Genomic DNA, 20,552 nt, shown 5'->3' with positions numbered 1-20,552 from the left:
CATTTAAAATGAGACTTAAAAAATACTAGAGAAGACAGTGTATGGAAGAATCCTTCATTAGCGAATACGTTGTCATTCAAGCTTTAGCATGTTTCCGATTCCTTTTCAGGCAGGGCTGGAGGATTCGTGCCTCAGAGAGTCCATTTCATTGCCTTTATTTTAGATCTGTCCTTCACCTCCTTTGAGCTCTGTCTTTCTGATTTTTGGTGGGACCATTGCTGCATCATCCTTCCAACATCCACCAGGGTGGTCTGGGGGGCAGCCGAGAAGGCTACCGTCTCGTCTGTTTGGTAGTGGGGCTGGTGCTTTATAAGCAGAGTGGTGCTGCTCTGGTGAAGACTAGGTGCGTCACCGGCGTAACTGTTCAGCAAACTACAGAAGAGCAGTCGTGAGATGGAATAGCCAGATTCTTCTATGGCAGTTTGAACAATGCTGCTGAGGGAGGCAAAGATCCATTTGAAACGACATCGTGAATTCAGTTTTACCACTTTGTCCTACCCCTGACGTGCATCTTTTGTCTTCAGTCTTGATTTTTAGAGGGGTGAGCACTCACGGTTTCCTGGAGAATGGGAATTGTGGCTGCTGAATTGGGAGATCCTCTGCCAAACCTAAAAATCTTTCTCACGCCTTCGGGGTCCTGATCCTGCAGGACTTTAAATATTACAAGTGACTTTAAATATCACTGAATTGCAACTGTAATGAAAAGCTGTGCACATCTACATTGAGGCTCCTTAAACCTCACCAAGCAGAGAGCAAATTCAGCCACCAAGCTGAGGGGCACTTGAGGAGAGGATGTAAAACAAGTTATATAGACAAGGCAGGGCCTGATTTTTCACAGGTGTTGAGCATTTGCAGCTCCTATGTTTTAAGCTTCTCAGCTGAGCACGATTGTTTAAGGAACTTATTACTTCCACATTGGCTACGTCTACACTGGCCCCTTTTCCGGAAGGGGCATGTAAATTTCACGAGTCGTCGTAGGGAAATCCGCGGGGGATTTAAATATCCCCCGCGGCATTTAAATAAAAATGTCCGCCGCTTTTTTCCGGCTTTTAAAAAAGCCGGAAAAGAGCGTCTAGACTGGCCCCGATCCTCCGGAAAAAGTGCCCTTTTCCGGAGGCTCTTATTCCTACTTCAAAGGAATTTCCTACATTCCTACTTCAAAGGAACTTCCTACATTTTTATTTAAATGCCGCGGGGGATATTTAAATCCCCCGCGGATTTCCCTACGACGACTCGTGAAATTTACATGCCCCTTCCGGAAAAGGGGCCAGTGTAGACGTAGCCATTGTGTCCATCAGAGTTTGAGTGTGATGATCCTCTGAAAAAAGCACAAGACTCCTTGAACTTGATGATTAATTAAAAACAGACCATGCTGTTGCAATGATGTCTATAAAAATCAGTTCAACAGTGACACTTGGGTGGGAAACCAATAATTATTTTAATTTTCAGATACTTTGAAACCATCAAGAAGGCCATTAGATCTCCAGAGCAGGGTCTGTCTCTCTGCCTGTGTTTCATACGGCTCCTAATACAGTGGATCTCTGTTCCTGGACAGCACCTTTGAGCAATGTTGCGGTGTAAAGGATTACGAATATTACTACACATTTTTGGGATGCACTGACACTATGGCAATAACCATGGGGGAAAGCCTATGAATATATATTGCTGGCGGAATGCCAGTGCTGTGAGCAGTGGCTGTTTAAATATATGGCAATTCCCAGTCTGAGGAGCCTTCAGTCAATTAGTCTATTGCAGTTAGGCTGTAGTACGGAGGTCTGGATTTTGACTTTATGAGACCCAATCTTACACTTGGCAGCAGTTGTATTAAAGTCAAGTTGAGGGAGATCTGTAGCCTTCAGGCAGGCTTGCAGCACTGTGCTGAATTAGAAGCACAGTGAGGACTGGTTTTCTTCCCTGCACTTTGAATTTTCACACAAGTGACTTAAGTCTAATTAATACCAAAGGTCTTCGATGCAAATCATCATTGCTCCAGTCACTGCCATTCAAGTGAATGGAACTACCCTCATTCTCACTGGCTGAGGACCTGGGCATGTGTCCTTAATAAACACCCATTCAGCCTCTATTTATAATTGCACAAAACAGCATGTCGTTGCCACCAGCAGGCATCATGCACAAAATACACTTGGCCTCTGAGAGCAGAACAGAGCCCTAAAGTATGTGGAAAATTCCAAACCCTGATTGTGTTCTTCTGCCAAGTGCTTAAGGAAGGTCTACTTGAGAAAATGTTACGGGAAAGTATCCTACAATTATCTCAACTGAATTAGTGATGTAAAATTTCCATTTAATTAGTTAACTAGTTAAACATTAAGTTTAACTGGTTAATTGACTAAGTTGGAATGGGCAGAGGGTACTGTTCCAGCCTGACTGCTTCTAGCTCCCCTCAGGGCTACCAGCTCCCAGTCCTTTTGGGGACCTGGAGCAGCCCTCCACCCACAGCGGGCAGGGGGTTGCTCCCCAGGTTCCAGTTAACTGTTACCTGGTAAGCATAACCTATAAAGAGTGAGGCTTACTGGGTAACCAGTTAACTGGTTACCCGTTAACATCCATCTCTAAACTGAATCCCTGAGCAGTATTTTCAGTATCGCAGTGAAGTGCTTCTGTTCAAATAAGGGGTATTTTCTTTAATATTATGTTAGTCCTTTAGAAATTGCATTTTTTAAAAACAGCTTGCAGGTTCTCTTGCATAATAATTCCATTTTATGAGCTTTGCCTCATGAAGAAGCCATCATACATACAAAACGGGGTATTTGAAGTGAATCATTTAATTTACTTAACTAGAAGTTAGCTAAAGAGGTTCTCACTAAATATAATTTTAAGCAGCTTCCCTTCAATTAAAATTCAAGTCACTCTAAAATAGTTAACCCCAATAGATTAGAAGAGTCACCTAAGAAAAAGTGAGTAATATATTTTTGCTGTACCTGCAATATGCATTTTTCAGTCTTTCATTTTGGAAGTCCACTGTACATTGAACTACTAACACTGAAGTCTCATCAATCATTTCCAGTGTTTCAAGCATGTTTTAGTGTTTAAACAAGAATCTGAATTAAACCAATATTATTTTTAATGTTTTAAATGGGCTTGCCAGAAAAAAAGTCCAAGTTTTCTTGTGTAAACCAATTAATTATACATTCAAATAGACAGGCATGGTTGTCAGATTTTTGTTGACCTGTGAGCATTTGCCAGTGGTAAAGTGTGCACCTGTTTTTATGAGAATCACTGCTCTGCCCTGCCCTGTAAAAATTGACCCAGTTAGTCTACATTTTAAATTGTGGGTGCTTGAAATTTAGGAGTCCAGTACCAGTATGTAGTGTCAACATGTAGAGCCAGTAGGAATAGAGAATGTTCAGCTACTATTGAAAATCCAACCACTTATTTGGGCTCCTGTATATGGGATTAGTTCCCTAACTCCCAGAAACCCATGTCTGAAAATGTGAATTTTATATTTAACAAGCAAGCACTGGCTGTGTTCTTACATTAAAGTTCATCCCTGCCCCATTTGTTGTGTGCTGGCTAGTCATGTTCTGATCTTTTCTTATTAGTGGGCTTTTCTTTCTAGCCCCCTCTTGTAAAATTGCTTACAGTGAAAAATAATCTACTCCTTTGACAGCTCTAAAGCAAATTAAGCAAAACAAATTTCTAAGTGATATTTCTGTCACTTATTTAATATTAAACCAAAAGTACTCACAGTGTTCTTTGGCTTAGTTACCTAGACATGCAAAATTTACTCAGACATGCTCAGTAAGTTTGCTGGGCATGCTAAAACATGCTTCCTTCCCATTCAGTATTAGGTTGTTAGTAGTAACGAGCAGGGGAACAGGAAGTTGCTTCTTTCTTCGTGCCTGAACAACAGGATTTCAGTTGCAGTTTCCATTTTAAATTGCAGATTGACTCTGAAAAGCAACTACAGCCTCTCTCCGAGTAACGAACGAGTTACGGACCAAACACTTGGCCTTAACTCCATCTGCTCGTAACTTGGACCCCATTGAGTTACACGCAACTGTGCTGTTCGTAAGCTCCATGGGAGCTTTGGTCGTAAGTGCGAACGGTCGTAACTCGACTGTGCGCAACTCGGGGAGCGGCTTGTATGTAAAATTGGCACTTTCTTGTTCAATGGATCTGCTCTGTGTACACAGGCAATCAGACCTGTTGCTTTCAGTGACAAAAAAATATTTTTTCTCTTGTTCATCCTGCAAAGCCTAAACAGCTTAAGAAAAATGCTCAGGATTCTGTTCTACGTCTCACACCAACACCAGATTGTTAACTTATTTCCAGTTGCAGGGCCAGATTTTCACCCTCTTTCATGCCTGTTCAATGCCAATGTCACCAATGTCATTGAATAAGTGCAGTGATGGGAAAAATTTGGCAAGCAGGCTGTATAGGGAAAGGTTCCATGTTAAATCTCTGTACCCAGGCTGAGATTGCAGAGCTAACATACCATCATTTTACTTGTAAACTAAACACCTTTCACCTGGAGTCACTGAGAGGCAAAAATCCCCCTTGGAATCTTAAATATGTCATCACTACATTTGCTAGAGGGGTTTAACAGTATATAAAAACTCTGCCCTCGTGTACAGGGGCACAACTGCTGTTGATTTCAGTGAGGCTTGTACCTGGGTATCTGAAGGCTTGAAAAAATAGGTGAAAATTATTTTATGAAGCTACTAGAGGATTTACCTGGGGTAAACTGAAATAATTTTTGTTTTTCTTAATTTAAATCATTGCATCGGGTGGGGTTGAGGATGAAGGGTTGAGTGTCCAGGGTGCCCCGGGGAGAGAGGACAACCCGAGCCATATGCCTCCACAGCAGTTTGGGGCCAGGTGAGAAACACCTGTCCATGGCTGCTGCCACTGCAGCACGCATAGCCAGGGAAGGGGTGCATGTCCCTCGGCTGGGGGGACAGACACACAGACAGGCACAAACAGGCAAACTCTCTAGAATATATATAGTAGATAGTTGTCCGTTTCTCCACTGCTGTCCCAATGGAGTGATAGGCGTCCTTATCCCTCTCTCTGGCCCCTGCTGCCCCCCTGTGGTCATTATACAGTTTAACTGTGCCTGCTAGCAGACCCCTCCCTTTCTCTTTTATGAAAAACAGTTGTATTCTAGGCACATCCCAAAGTCCTGGCACAACGAAACCCTTACCTTGATTTAAGTTATGATAAGAGGAAGCTGCATAGAAATTTGGTGGTCCAAGCTCTTACTGGTCAGGAGGAGTTCTTGAACAGACTCATAGATAGATTGACAGACACACACACACTCAAACATATAGTAGATTCTGCTCTGTCAAGTATATTAATAAACATTTCAGAATGAAGATAAAGGCATATTTTTCTCTTGGTACACTTCAAACATCTCTTAGGGCTTATAGATAGCTTATTCAATAAACCCGAATGATCCTGAAGTGAATTTTAAATCACTTTCCAAAATACAAGGAAGTTTCCCCTTTCCATGCGTAGAGATACATTTTAGTGTGAGAGGAGAGGGGGGAAGGGCTTGAAAAAAATGTTGTTAGTAATGCTTAACTAAAGGGATCCCCAATAAATAGTCCATTAATGTATTATCTGCTGGTTTTGATTGCTAAAAAGACCCTGCCTGCACAAAATACTTGGCAAGATAAAGTTCCACGAATGAGTATTTCCAAACCTGGTAACAAAATTCTGCTCCCATTTAAGTTCCATTGTGTTAGACCAGCCCTGAGCCCCGCTGAAAATCCTACCGTTCTAAGAGAAATGACTAAGAAAACCAGTAGCCTTCAAAACTAGACATAGGAGAGCAAAGTTCGGAAAAATAAGTATTGAGGAAGAAATGGATATCTAAATACATAAGACCTTCCTCTGATTGGAAACAGACAACATCAGCTAAATTCATACTTAGTGCAAGCTGTCAGTGCATTAATAACAATGGAGTTGCACCCACCTGTGAGTCTGAATTTTGACCCACGTATGTATGCACAGTCGTTTTCCATTGCATCACTTGGATCAGTAGCTTTTTCTTAAAGGCCTAACAAATAATGAAGGAGCAGAAGCCGTTCCCTTACCTTTAACTTCCATATGTTTAACTCAAGACATATATTTATTTCTGCCTGATCCATCTGATGAGTGATATAGAGACATGGCATATCGCCGTGGCTCTCGATCATCACATAACAAATGAAGCCCGTGAAAGCTCCGGTATGAACAATTCTTTGTTGTACCAAAGGTCATTCTGATTCCTAACTGATATGTTTCATTTTTCCTTTCTTTCAGGGTTTTGAGGATCCCAAGGACAAGTAAGCAAATTTTGTCATAAATGTTTTGTGTTTCTGCATTCTGGAGGGTTTTTTTTTTCTTAATGTGAAATGAGCCTTTCAAACAGATGCCCAGATGCCAGCAGGAGACATGGGGTTCCTCATCTTTTTTTTATTCACAGATGAAGTAACTGCCTGCGGAATGACAGTGATGTTTCCTGTAGGGGTAGCTAGTCCACAGGCACAACTTCCATGGATGTGATGACACGTCCATTTCCAATTACATTTGGCCATAAGCATCTCTGTTGAGAATGCTGAGGAGGAGTTCCAGGCGTTCCAGAAGCATGCCATTTGCCGAGCCTGTCCTAGAGAATTATAAATGCTGCTGCTTAGGGATGTTAAATATGAATTAATTGAATAGTTAGTTAACCTCCTGAATTCTTATCGGTTTGTGAAGTATTCTATAGCCCTCGGGGGTGGAGCCAGCTGCCAGTGCGCTCTGGCCCCACTACCGGGCAGCCCGCTGCCACTCTGCACTTTATCAGAGGCAGCAGCGCAGGGTGACAGCAGCCCCTATCCAGGAGTGGGTCTGAGCTTCCAGACCCAGCACAAGCCAGAACTAAGCCAGGCTGCCTGCCTGCCTCCCTCCCAAGACACTTTAAATGTAGAGCCACATCAGGGGTTGGTCCTGGACCTGGCACAAGGTAGGACTGAGCCAGGCTGCTGGCCAGCCTGCTAAAAAATTTACTGGCAAGGGGAAGGAGAATGCATATAGTCTATAGCATGGGTTCCCAAACTGGAGGGCATGCCCCCTGCGTGGGGGGAGGTAGTGAAGAAATTCCAGGAGGGGCGCGAGGCCCTCCCCATCAAGTTTTGCTGCCCTGTTCAGTTCCTTTTTTTTTTTTGCTCAACAAGCTTTGCTGCTATGGTGGGGGAAGGGGATGAGGGTTTTTCAAAAATCAAAAAGGGGGGCGTGATGCCAAAAAGTTTGGGAACCACTGGTCTATAGCATTAACCTGTAAACTTTTCCTTATCAGTTAATCGACTATACTATTATCTCCCTAATGCTGCTACACATGGCATACATCTCTTACCCATCGTGCTTCTTGGGCAAAGGAGAGTGAGCAGTAGCCGCTGCCACGTTTGTTTGTTTGTTTGTTTTGCTTTACTGGATAAGGAACTTCAAAGGGAATGGGTTCGTATATCAGCTCAGGGAAGATGGGAGTGGGGATTATAACATGGGAGAGGACAGGAAGTGATCCTCGTAGTCCCAGCCCTACCCCTTCTGGGATCACAGAGCTGCACTGCCTCCCTCACCCTTGCCCAGGGAACCCACATGGCTGTCATCTCCCCTGCACGTTACAAACATTATCAAACCATCATCAGAATCCTATTACATAAGACGGTAAGTCAGAATAGTTGCCTCCATTTTACAGGAGGAAAAGCTGGGGCAAAGAGGTTCCAATTTGTCTGGGAGATGTTGTCAGAGCTATCATTTGAACTCCAGAGTTCTTGACTCCCAGTTCTGTGCCAAACTCATTGGGCTCTGGAGCCCATCCCATAAAAAATTCATATTGAAACAGGGAAGCCTGAAGCCTGGACAGAAGGATGTCATAGGTGAAGTTTGGCCTACGTGGAAGGAAACGGCATTCTAGAGTTTTGGGCCCTTCCCAGTCAGAATGCAAAGGATTGTAACAAAAATCTTTGGAAGCAGCCAATGATTTTTAAGTCATTGGTTTTTGGTCATCCAAGTTAGAAATTTTAAAGGCTTGGTTTGCAGCGATGCTGAACATCCACAATTTTTTGGTAAAGCCAGCAGGAGAAGTGCGTGCATAGCTCCTCTGAAAATTGAGACACCCCATAAAAGTGTCTCAAATTGAGGCAACCAAAGTCATTGGCTACTTCTGAAAATGTTGGCCTGTATGAATAAAGACAAATTCTGTCAAGTTATTTAGTGGTACTAAACAAACCATTAGTTACTAACAAACCTCCGTGACAAAAATGCTTTCTCTACCCCCTCCTTCAACATTTCTAATCAGTTTTCAAAACATCCCAAGACGAATATTTACATATAATCTCTAACTATGCTTGGCCATTACGAGAAGATAGTAACAAGCTGCTATTAATAAATTTCCAAGAAAGATTATCTTCTTTAGTTAAATTCATGTGGCAGCTCATTAAAATGAGTGATACTTGCTCTAAATTTTCCATTTCACTTAGGGTCACATACTAGTTTATGCCTTAAATCTTTAATTGCTTGCCACTTTTTTTACCATGAAGTTGGCTCTCAAATGAATTTTTCTTGCCATTTATTTTAAAATCTGCTGGTTTTTTGGTTTTTTTTAAATCTTGAGGATTATATTAACTCTGAGATTTTACCTCTAAATTTTGACCAACAAAAATGCTACTGCTAATTAAATTCTAATAATTGCATCATTTGTTCTCGCTGCTGAAATTAACCTCTTGCTCACTAAGGGTACAGCTACACTGTGGGTTTTTTCAGAAGAGGAATGCAAATAGCGCTCACATTTGCATATCTTCTGGTTTTTTTCCCCGAAAGAATCTTTTCCACCATTTGGCCCCTACACAGGGCCAAATGTTGGGGAGAAAACCCTCTTTCGAAAGCCTCTGTAAACCTCATTTTACGAGGAAGAAAGGGGCTTTCAAAAGAGGTGGTTTTCTGACATTTGGCCCCATGTAGACGGGGTCGAATAGCGGCAAAGCCTCTTCCCGAGGGGAAAAAATGGAAGAAGGTATGTAAATACGAGCTCTATTTGCATACCTCTCCCAACAAAAACTCCTACAGTGTAGCCAGACCCTGAATGTGTTTGCAGTGGAAGTAGAGGAAGAGGCCAGCAGCAAGGAAGGAGGGTTGAGGGAAACAACCATGGATTAATTGACAGTTGCATTTACTAATAAAGCATCTATTATTGTAGAGGTGAAGAACAAAGGAATATATTTAGGCTGTACGTTTTTGACATGAATGCATCTTAGCTATGTGGGAGCTGGATTGAATTGGTTGCCACTGCCATTGTCAAATATCTACTTTTAGGGTCAAATTGACACCTCCCCTGCAAATGACAAATGGCTCAGGAAACACCAGAAGAACCATGCTTGGGAATTTCTGCTGATCCTCTTGTGATTGGGCATACATCGTTTGTTGCATGCCATGAGGGGTAATGACCCTGCCCCGACGGAGTCTCTGGAGGAGGCATCACTCAATAGGAATGGAAGTTGGGGAGATATTAATTTTTTTGGAGTGGGAGGTGTTAAACCCCTAGCAGATCTTTCAGAGTACCCACTAGATGGGGGGCCCAAGTTTAAGCCTTTTGTTGCAGCTAAATGCTTCCAAAAGCCTGAAGAATTCTGAAGTCTGTCTGACAGCAAGATACTCTCCTCCCCCATGGCCGTACGACAGTATCAGTAAAAGTTTTTACCTGCACCCTTCATTGCTTGAGCCGTGTAATTTTACCTCTGGTTATAGGGACTACTCCCGGGGAGGCCCAACAACAGGGGGAGCAAAGAGGGCAACTTTCCTGGGGCCTGGGGGGCGATTCCATAGGGTCTGGGATCCTGTCAATGGCAGCCCCGGGCCCTTTACATTGTCTCCAGAGCACGAGGCAGGGTGCTCCAGACTGTAGCAGGCTGGTAGGGGGGCTGCCCCCAGTTCTGTCCCTGACCCTTCCAGGAGCACAGTGTCCTCTTCTCCCCCCCCCCCCCCTTGCCCAAGGGCCCGACAAATCTGTCAGCTCCCTGCCAGGGGTAAGTCTTCTCAGTGCATGGCATCTGTAGTAAGACACGTACTGCTAAAAAGTAATGTGGACTAATGTCTAAGGAACTGACTGCTCTGAGACAACCAGCTCAAAGCTACTAAGTGGGGATGGAATAACACTGAGGCTACAGCTGGAGTCAAACTGGCGACCTGGAGATGATATGACCCATAGACCATTACTAAGGATGCGTCTACACTAAAGGGTGTAAGTCCAAATAAGCTGCACAAATTCAGCTACGTCAATTATGTAGCTTATTTCGAAATAGGGAGCATCTCAACAGCACTTATTTCAAAATAGAGCACTCTTCCTCCAACTTCCTTTACTCCTCGTACGATGAGGGTTACAGGAGTCAGAGTAAAAAGTACTCCATCTTGACAGTATTTTGACACTATTTCGAAATAACTGTCTGCTGTGTAGATGCAGACTAATTATTTCGGAATAGCGCTAGTTATTTTGAAATAGTGTTGCAGTGTAGATGTACCCTCAGCCAGAACCAGCCAGCCACACTCGAAAGCTACCCAAAGTTACTTCTCTTTCCTGTGTCCTCCCCAGGTGTGCTATTAGCCAGCAACTTTGAATCTCGCTGAAGTTCCCTGAGACGGCAATGCCTTTTAACCTTGGTTACTCAAAGTATTGCAGCTCTCCTGTGATATAGCAATGGCTAAATTTAATTTGCCCAGATCTAGAAATAACGCTCAGGAATTTTGAATGCTTTCTGTAAATTGTAGTGGTAATGTACTTGCTTTTTATGAGGCTAGAGAACAGCTTTATGAGGACTGAGCAAAAATAAAAAATGGCCCCTTATGTACTTAAGCAGATGTGGTTTCTTTAAAACAAACATCTAGAAATAAATTGAATTTCCTTTCCTCCAAGGGGAAATCTAAATTGCATTTCAGAAGTGGAATATATATATACTAGTTGATGGAATAAATAACTGTGGTGTCCAAAAATAAAAACAGTCCTTCTCCTTTGCCTGACCCTTGTTGAAATGCAAACCCTTGCGATAACAACATTAAGGAGCTGAGACATTTGTATTTGCCAGACTGCCTCCTGAATGACTGCTGGGGATGTATTGCAGTGGGCTGTCTACTGCATATCTGTATCACTGCCTTCCTTGGGTTGGGATTTCAATGTTCAATGGTGTGGTCATAAGACAGTGGGGCTCAATTATTATTTTTGTTAGGTATGCACACAGGGCCGGATTAAGACTTTTAAGAGGCCCTAAGCACTGGAAAGATTATGGTGTCCTCCCATATGTAATTCAAAATAAAAACAATACTATACCGTAAAATCTCTTTTTTTTTTTTTTTTTCTTTTTTTGTGCCCCTGCTTTGCTGGTGCCCTAAGCATGTGTTTATTCTGCTTATTGGGTAATCCAGCCCTGCATGCGCAGATCCTGTTGATTTAGATTCAAGTTGTAGGTGTTGTGCTCTTCCGAAAATCAGATCCAAAAGCAAGTGAAAAATCTCCTTTAATTCTAGTGGTGTGGGGCATTGGCTTTTGAAACAAAGGTCCTTGTTATGGTTTGGCAGCTGCCATGAAGTTCTGAGTGACTTTTGTGAGCAGCTTACTCATTCCTGCAAAGGTTTGTTGACTATGGGTTTGTTACAGTTTGTGCCTTCATTAGTGTTATATAGCACTTGCAAAACCCAAAAAACTCCACTGGCAATACCCATCTTTCGTCCTGCCGTGTTGTGCATTAGGTTTAATTCTTAGGAGAGTCCTAAACAATGGTTGATTTTGCCTAACATGGGCTGTATGTTGCCCTGAAACCAATTTAAAGTTGCAGTTTGAATCAGGAATCACATTGGGTCTGTCCTAATACAAGCTATACCTAGGGTGTCCAACCAGTTCTGAAGCAGTAATCACTGTAGTGGCTACTGCTATAGCAAACTAGCAACACTCAACTGGTCAAATTGCCACACCCAAAACACCAAATCACCCCCAGCGTGGCTAGTGGCTAGCATGCTGGACACCACGATAAACACTTGGGCATCATGAAAAGTGAGCACAATAACAACATTTCAGCTTTAGCTTTTAATGTCTGCCTTTTGTCAGTTTAAGCCAGGCCATTAAAGAGATAATGTCAAGGTATTAAAATTCTGGCTAAGGTTTCTCAAAAACGATGTGTGATTGTGGCTGCCTTACTTTTTGGGTGCTCAACCTAAGATGCCTTAAAGAAGCCTGATTTTCAGATTGTTGGTTTTCATCACCATTTGAAAAAGACATTCCTTCAAGGTGGCTCTGAGTGGGCATCAGAAAAAAATATGGTATGAAAATAACTGTGGGACTGAAAATTACTAATCATTTGAAATTCTTGGTTCATGTGTTTGGAAAGAAGGCTCTGACTCCACATTGCCTTGCCACCTTGTGACATCTTAGCTCAAAGGTGTAAAATAATATCACTTGCATAAGGAAATGGTTTGACCCAAGAACCGAGGTTGGGGAACCGAGATTTCCCTGGGTTGCCCAAAATAATGTCATGTAAGATGTCTACTGTATCACACTAGTCGTCATGACCATCATGAGAGCCATGTATGGAGAGTATATGAGGAGTTATGTGTATATGCTAAAAAATGGCATCTCTGTGGTTATATATAGGTTGCTCAGAGGTAGCATGTCTTGAGATAAACTTCTCCAGACAGAGGATGTGAGACACTTATCTCCTGGGAGGCTGTTGTATATTGTATAATCAGAGTGTGTTAGCATTCTAAGGCAAGTGCTAATTAAGAGTTTGCAGAGACTTATAAAGAAAGCTAACAGGAAGGGTGAATACTGGGGGAGGGACCCCTATCTTGAGGTGACTATCAAAAATCTGTTCTGGTGTATTTGTGAGTGCAGAGGCACTTGGATGTCCTTCATACAGAAAGTAAACTGAGAGCCAGTTCTCAAAAAAGGGATCTCAACCAAGCTTGGAGAAAACTTTGGGTGAGATGAGCTTCTAAACACAGGAGGATAACTTTGTTTGCTGTGGTATAGTTAATTAGTTAAGTTTAGGCTTCAGAATGCAGTTATGTTGTTTTCCATGCAACCATTTGTTACCATCTCTCACACTGTTTTTATTGGAATTTTATTCTTTCTCAAGTCCTTTATTCTTTTGTTTTATAATTGGATTCAAATACTATGTGCAATACAGAAGCAGTGATCTGGAGGGTATGTCTAGACTACAAGCTTTTGTCGACAAAGAGCATCTAGACTACATCCAGTTCTGTCGACAAAGCAAGCCGCTTTGTCGACATGATAATGTAGATACAATAATGCCTTCTGTCAACAGAACTCTATCGATGTTATGTCGACAGAATTCAGCGATAGTGTAGACACAGGTATAGTTTTGTCGACAAAAGTCCCCTTTTGTGGACAAAACCCTGTAGTCTAGATACACCCTAAGGTGAAACTAATAAATTATGGTACTGTTCTTTTGGGAACAAATGATTCTGTGGGTATCCAGTGATTATGGCTGGATACCATGGGGAACACATGGAAATAAGTTAGGGTGTATCTACAGTCAACTCGCAAGGCAGAAAGTCAGCTGGGGTAGCCCACAGAAGAAGAATGCACGAGTAGCTGACAGGCAAGTTGTGTTGGGGAGCTAACACCCACCTGGCATAAGCAAGATTGTCATGCCGCAAGCAGAAGCATCACAAATGGAAAGTTTGGATTTGTTCTCTATTTATAATTTGCCCAGCTGTAAATAACTTCCCAGGAGTGAGACAGTGAAGAGTCAGGCCCGATGCCTTTCCCTGTTCCTGACAACACTACAGGTCATCACAGCTGGAGAATTTTTCAAGTTCTGAAATTTCAAGTGGGGGGTGGGGGGGGATTTGACAATTTTTGTGATTTTTTTTTTCCTCACATTTTTGCAATAGCATACGTGGTAGGAATGAAACATAGGGAAAAGAGCAAAGCACAAAAATAATGGAGGGAAATCCATGTAGTTTTCGAGGTTGATGTGTGATAAAAAGACACATTCAAGAGAAGCAAACACTTTGAGGATGGGGAGAACAGCTATCGAAAATACCTGAATTGGGTGAGGACAGATGGCCCCAGACTGACAACGTATTGGATAGCTGATAACATTTCACGTTGAGATGATTGTCAGCCGGTGGTCAAAGACTATGCTGATTTTACTGCCCTATGCCCTGTGTGCTCCAGGCAAGCAAAGATGGATGTTACGGGGGGTTCATGTCTGGCTACATTGATCCAACTAAAATCTGTAATAACTGAGAAGTGACGAATGTCCAGGTGGCTCTACAGTGAACTGATGAACTCTTTTGGGCTCTTTGTTGAAAAAAGGTCAAGCTGAGTGCACTTGTGAAGCTCCCATTCTCTTCCATTTTCTATCTTCCTCAGGAACACCCAAGAAAACATGAACCCAGAGGATGAGGTGGATGAGTTTCTGGGCCGTGCAATCGATGCCAGAAGTATTGATCGGTTACGCTCTGAGCATGTTCGCAAGTTTCTCTTAACGTTCAGGGAGCCTGACTTAGAGAAGAAGGTAACATTTCCCCAAAAACATCTCTTAAGTGCAAAATGTCTGTTATTAATTTTGTTTGTCCTGGTTAAGCTTAAGTTCTTCCTACAGTTTGGAGTTACTTTACTTCCTCCCCCCCACACACACACACACTTGACACTTCAGTTCCTTTAGGGAAATCTTAACTTACACCGTGTCCTTTAAAAGAAGATATTTGTTGAAGGAAACATGATTAGAAATGCAGCATTGGGTAAGAATGCATGCTAAATAAACCATTTCTCTCTCATCTCTAGCAATGGTGAACTTCAGAGTGAAATCAAGATGTTCTTGTGCCCATTACTGATCATTAGAGTATCTCTCTTGGGTCACACTCAAACTTGTACACTTTCCCAACACCACTGCTCTCTTCTACCAGTTTTGGAGAGGAAGGCTGATCTCGAGTCTAATGCACTAGGTTTAGGAAGTCTGGATCTGCCACGGATATTAATATTTTTGCCCTTCAATTGCCTCACCTGTAAAATGGGGACACACACACACACTCTCTCTCTCTCTCTCTCTCTCTCTCTCTCCCCTCCCCTCCCCCTCTCCCTCTCTCCCCGCCCTTTTTAATCCTGAGTAATATCAGTCCTAGGACTATGTGAGCTGCTTTTAGGATAAACCTTAATGATAACAATAAAAGGTGAGCTATGTTTTTAACAAGAATAGCCACATTTAAAGATTTCCTATAGGTCATCTTAAGTTTGAGTCTGCTACTCAATCATTATATTTAGCAATTATGTTTGTACTGCCAAGAGAGATACAGCAATAGTGATTAAAGAGCAAGAGGTCTTTGTAGTAATTGCAGTATTTTTCAGTGTTGAATGGGTCACATTAGGGTTGACCGGAAGTTTAAGCATGTTATTTTCCCCATTTAATGTTATGATTCTAAGAAAACAGAATGGTTCGCATATCTGAAGGGCCTGCTAGTTTGATAGTTTAGGGATTGAGATTGTTTGGAAGAAGATTTACAGTTCTAGAGTCACAGACGACATATTTAATAATTGGACACAATGTGCGAATGATGCATCTTCATGAGAGACTGTGGTGGCAATCTCACATTTTCATTAGAACCGACTAAACCGCACTGTTGTTGTGTTAACACTGGCCGATACCATGAAAAGCATATTTTCTTGCAAGGCTTGAAAGAGGAGAACAAGAAATTGGGGTTTTCACAACAATCTTTCACTTCTGACGAAATGCAGTGACTTGTTGATGACATGTTACCCTTTTAAGGCATGAATAAAAAATGCGCTGGATTCTATTCGAATGAAAATGTGAAGGGGAAAAAACCCTTCTCAGGAGGTCTTTGTATAATGTAAGCTGTACCCTTCAATTTCACCTTGACATTTAATATGTCCCCAAATCCCTGGTGGGCAGGTGAATTTTTCTTGCAGCATCTGTTGGCCTGCTCCAATTGGACTGCCATTCCCAGCGGTCACTCTTATTACTCATATTGGAGCTGTACTTACAGACCTCCCCTCTCCCCATCAAGTCTACCTTTATGCTACACTTTGTACAGACGCATTAACCCAGAGAGTTTATGGTTAAAATAATGCCCCAGAAATTTTAGTTTAAGCAAGAGATTCTCCTTGTGAGTAGTCTCAGTGAAGATTTATACAGCCGAGAGGGGTCTGGATAGAATATCAAAAACTCAGCTTAGGAGGCTTAAAAAGCCTTGGCTGTGTTTTCCTATTCATCCCCACTGGAGGGAGTCCATGATGGAATGAGTCAACATCTCACAGCTGTGCTCTCTGGTCCGGATTTATCTCTTTTGATGCACATCATGAAAGGGATGAAGTATAAATCCTCTTCCCATCGGCACAGGACCATTCTATAGCACTTTTGGGGGAGCAAGGGGGACAAAATATAACACAAAGAAAAGAGCTATTTTCACACTTCTCTAGGAGGAGCTGGTAGCTCTGCAAGTGGTGCCTCTTGGGGAATCAAGAGGAGCTGCATGAGGGGTTTGGTTGCGTGGAGGGGATGGTTATATGTTCTTCCTATGCTTATAAAAGCCCATTCGCTTCCTTGCAGTACTCCAAGCAAGTGGACGACAGATTTGGAGCCTATGTGGCTTGTGCGTCTCTGGTCTTCCTCTTCATCTGCTTTGTCCAAATCACAATCGTACCCCAGTGAGTAGCTCTCTATCGCTTTTTCTACATTCTGGCATATTTTTCCCCATCCTTGAGGCTGCAGTGCATCAAAAGGAAGCAAAAGTCTTTAAATAATGCATGCCTAAGTGATGTGCAATGCTTATTGTGTGCATTCGTTTCTAGCGATGGTATGTTACGCTCAGCATTGGCAAGCGAGCTTTTTCACTTTGCCAGCTTGATTTTTTTGTCATTTTGCCAGCTTGATTTTTTTAGAGTATTTGCATCTTACATGAGACATTTGATTTACTATTTTTATCATTCCGTTGAAAATAAGATTGCAAGAGTAGAAATGGCTATCTACCGAGGCAGTAATGCAGGGCTACAATGTGCCCATGTTGAATGCAGCTGCGCAGAGGAGGAACAAGGAATAAGTGATCCACCACAACCCTCTTGTTCAGCTATTTGGATCTGGCATCTTAGCAGTGTTGCCAAGCTCAGCCCTGCTCTATGAGCAAATGAGTGGGGAGGGCAGAGTGGGCAGAGCTATCCAGGAACGAAGGGGGAAATAAGCTGCATCCTTTCAAGGGCTGCAGTCACTTATTCACCTTCTCCCAACCAGGCAAGAGAGGCAATGGGATGGAATAGTGCTTCCTAAAGTGTCAGAGGTAGAGGGTCTTCTGGACTGGTGCAACATGTACATGGCCCTGTGCTCAGATTGGTGCCTAATGGCACAGCCTACCCCCGCAGATCTTCTGCAGAAAACAAAATGCTTCCGAATTTTCATTTTTATTAACTGCCCTTGAAAAAGGAGAAACGAAGTGTGTTTGTGTTTTGCAGAGACCGTAAGAGGCTCAATAGCAATGCTTTCTCATGAACTGGGCACCTAAAAATAGGAAGTGCTCCTAAGATAATTTTAGAATGGGTCACTTTTAATCTCAAGAATAATATCACGGAAGAGTCAGAAATGGCAAGTTTATCTCCTTCCATTCTGATGAAGAAAACGCTAGTTTAAAAAAGGCCCAAGAGTAGTATCTGTCCTTACAAGTGCTTTCTGCTTCACGCACATCCCCATCTTTTACAGAAGAAAGACCATGGACTGTTTGCATCTGATTGCATGTGCAGAAGGCCACAGGAAACAATATAGGATATGGTATTTGAGGTCACTCTTCCCCCAGCAAAAGTAGGGCTGCCTCTGCTCGAGGAACGATAGAATCAACAAAGCAGAACAGCGGCAGCAGAAACACAGCATATAAAGAGACAGATCCATTTATGGAAATGAGAGGTTGAAAACTGAAATTAGGCCAATCTCTGCACTTTATACGTGGTTAACAATCACTAAAGCTGTTCCTTTCATGTTTGCCCAGGTTTCATAAAGGTTTTGAACCTTAGATCAGCTGATTTGACCCTGCTGCCTTGAATTCACACCTTTGGGAGAGAAGGCCTGTCTTTTAAAAGGATTTGGTTTGTCCATCAAGTTCACTAAGCAGCCACTGGGCTATTTAATTAGAGCTAATGTAACATTTAAAAAAAGAGTTGAAAAAATATCCGGGTCCTTGGCCATCCTATTGGATGGCTCTCTTTGTTCTGTATTATACAAGAAAATCGGAGCAGTTTCACTATGATATGGTATATGCTGTATGCTTGCCAGTCTTCACCCAGGGGCAGAAATATTTCATGTTTTTAATTTTTTTCGGGTGTTTTAGAGACTCCCATAATCTTAGGGACTTTTAGCTTTTTCCCAAAAAAGTATCCACAGGCAGGATACTGGACTTTACAGACCATTAGTCTAATCTATATAGCAAAAGCAACGGGGCTTGACATTTCAGACCTCAAACTGCATTTTCCCACATGTCCAAATCTGCATGCATGCTTATCGAATAGGAAAACTCACATGTAGGAAAGTCAATGAGATTGAGGATAGTGGATGCCCAAGTCTTTTGAAAATGGGACTTAGATATTTTTGAAAATTTTACTCTGTGCCTCAGTAAAATGAGTATAACACAACTTCCCTACCTCGCAGGGATTTTGTGCTAACAAATACATTCCAGATTGTGAGGTGTGCAGATACTACTATATAGTAATAGAGAAAATACAACTCCCACAGACCAATAAGGAACATTGTTTTTCCATTTATATTAATACTAGCCGACTGGAAGTGGTATGAGTTACCATCATAACATATCATCTCCAGAGATCCAAACTTATATCTGAGATGGGTAACAAGTGAACCTGCATTGGATGGTCTAAGGGGAGCTGTACCCATCTCCAGTGGCCTTTTTTCCCACGTAGTAGAAATAAAGTATAAATGGATAACATCTTCCTAGGAGAAGACTAGAACAGCAGAGGGGTTGGAAGTCAGTGGTCAAATGCATTGCCTGAGATATGTAGAAAAGGGCTCATTTTCCAGAACTATCAATTACCTTGATTCACAATTGTTAAATCTGTCCCAAAATTAGAACCCAAAACACAAACAGCTGCTAGTGATGTTCTGTATAATTCTGCAGACAAGTAGTAATAAGACTAGGGTAATGCTGTCGCATGAGAATTGTTAAATTCTCCACTATCCTGTGAATGGCTTGGCATGTCTGTAGGCTGATTTGGTTTATAGAGTAAACAACGCTCCATGGTTCATCTTTGGATCAGATTTATATTTTATCACATTTTTATTCATTTTTCTAATATTCTTAATTGCAAGGTTGTTGTCTTTCCTGAGGACAGCAATTAGCAAGCAGCTGCAGTTGTGTATGTATGTCCCCCCCCCCCCATCAAATGCTTTCATGGAATATCAGCAGAATCTGAAGCTTTAGACAAAATAACAATGATCATTTGTGATAATAAAAGGGAATTGCCTTAATGAATGCTGTTAGAGCTCAAACAATGAATAAGCAAAGACAGTTACCTCTGTTGTCATGGAAGAACATGGAAACTGGTTGGCTTTGGTGTGTTTGGTTTTAATGTCATTGGGCAATATAACCTCATTGGTAATTTAAAGGTGGTAAAATGTTGGCATGAGAGGAGACCTCTCTCTTTTATAAGGAGAACTTACTGCGGCTTTATTCCTGAGAGCTCTCATGCCCATCTTTGTTACTGAGATTAGGCTGGAAGACACCAAAAGCAGTAGGGCAGAGAAAGGCCGTCCTTCCCCAATTGTTTAGGGCACCTGAAAATTTGGGGCACCCCTGGGTCTTAATATCCACCCACCTGCCTCTTCATATCCCTGTTCTGCACCTCTGCTTTCTCTGAAAATTTAGTTAACCTGCCAGATCTATTAGCAGAACATTGAACCTGGGAAAGAGCCATTCACGTGGTAATGAAGCCAGTTAACAGGTATTTGCCTACCCCAGGCATATACTGTCAGTTTCTGAATTTACTGTGTTCATCTACAGGACCTTAGTTTAAAATTTGCTTAAAATATTTCATTGGTGTGTTGCTGACGATTATAAAATCCTCCCATCCCCGGCTGCCATTGGGCATAGGGTCACCAGTTTAATAGTACTACATAGGGCCCCATTAATCCTAAGGACAGCCCAGGGCATGAGAAACCAAGCTAGGCTTGGCATTTTGTTGGGTGTAGGCTCGTCCTCGGTATTTTCCTTCCTAGTCAATACAAGGGTTCTGAGTCCTTCTCGGAGGATGCAAATGAAAGGATGAGGGTGGGCTCAAAGTGTGCCATGAAATATGCCTGCCCTGCATATGCCATGTGCACCTGACTGCAGAAACCTCAATTCTAAAGCCCAGCAAGCTTCTCTGGCAGCCTGGGGAATTATTCTGTCGTCCCTTCTAACACATGAAACATTTCTCCACCTCTCCACTGTCACCCCCGCGGGATGGTGATTCTGATGAAGGATGCAGCAGTCTCTGCTCTCTGCAGCTGGGGTGGGTAATTTATAGGGAACAGGGAGTCTCCCTGTGGAAACACCTCCTACCA

General features: G+C 42.3%; 1 protein-coding gene across 2 annotated transcripts in view; it reads left to right on the top strand.

Annotated features, from left to right (window-relative positions):
• Positions 1–20,552, top strand: part of ADCY5 (adenylate cyclase 5) — a 326,161-nt gene that overhangs the window by 268,582 nt on the left and 37,027 nt on the right. For both annotated transcript variants that reach the window (XR_012905123.1, XM_025178780.2), the window contains exons 9-11: positions 6,268–6,290; positions 14,372–14,516; positions 16,566–16,663. Coding sequence is in view for 1 of the 2 variants with exons in the window: in XM_025178780.2 (XP_025034565.2) it covers positions 6,268–6,290; positions 14,372–14,516; positions 16,566–16,663 (266 nt within the window). In the remaining variant the exon portion in view is untranslated. The remainder of the gene's footprint in view (positions 1–6,267; positions 6,291–14,371; positions 14,517–16,565; positions 16,664–20,552) is intronic.

The sequence above is a fragment of the Pelodiscus sinensis genome, chromosome 7 (assembly GCF_049634645.1).
Source record: "Pelodiscus sinensis isolate JC-2024 chromosome 7, ASM4963464v1, whole genome shotgun sequence".
NCBI classification, from domain to species: Eukaryota; Metazoa; Chordata; order Testudines; family Trionychidae; genus Pelodiscus; species Pelodiscus sinensis.
This window is presented reverse-complemented; position numbering and strand designations above follow the sequence as displayed.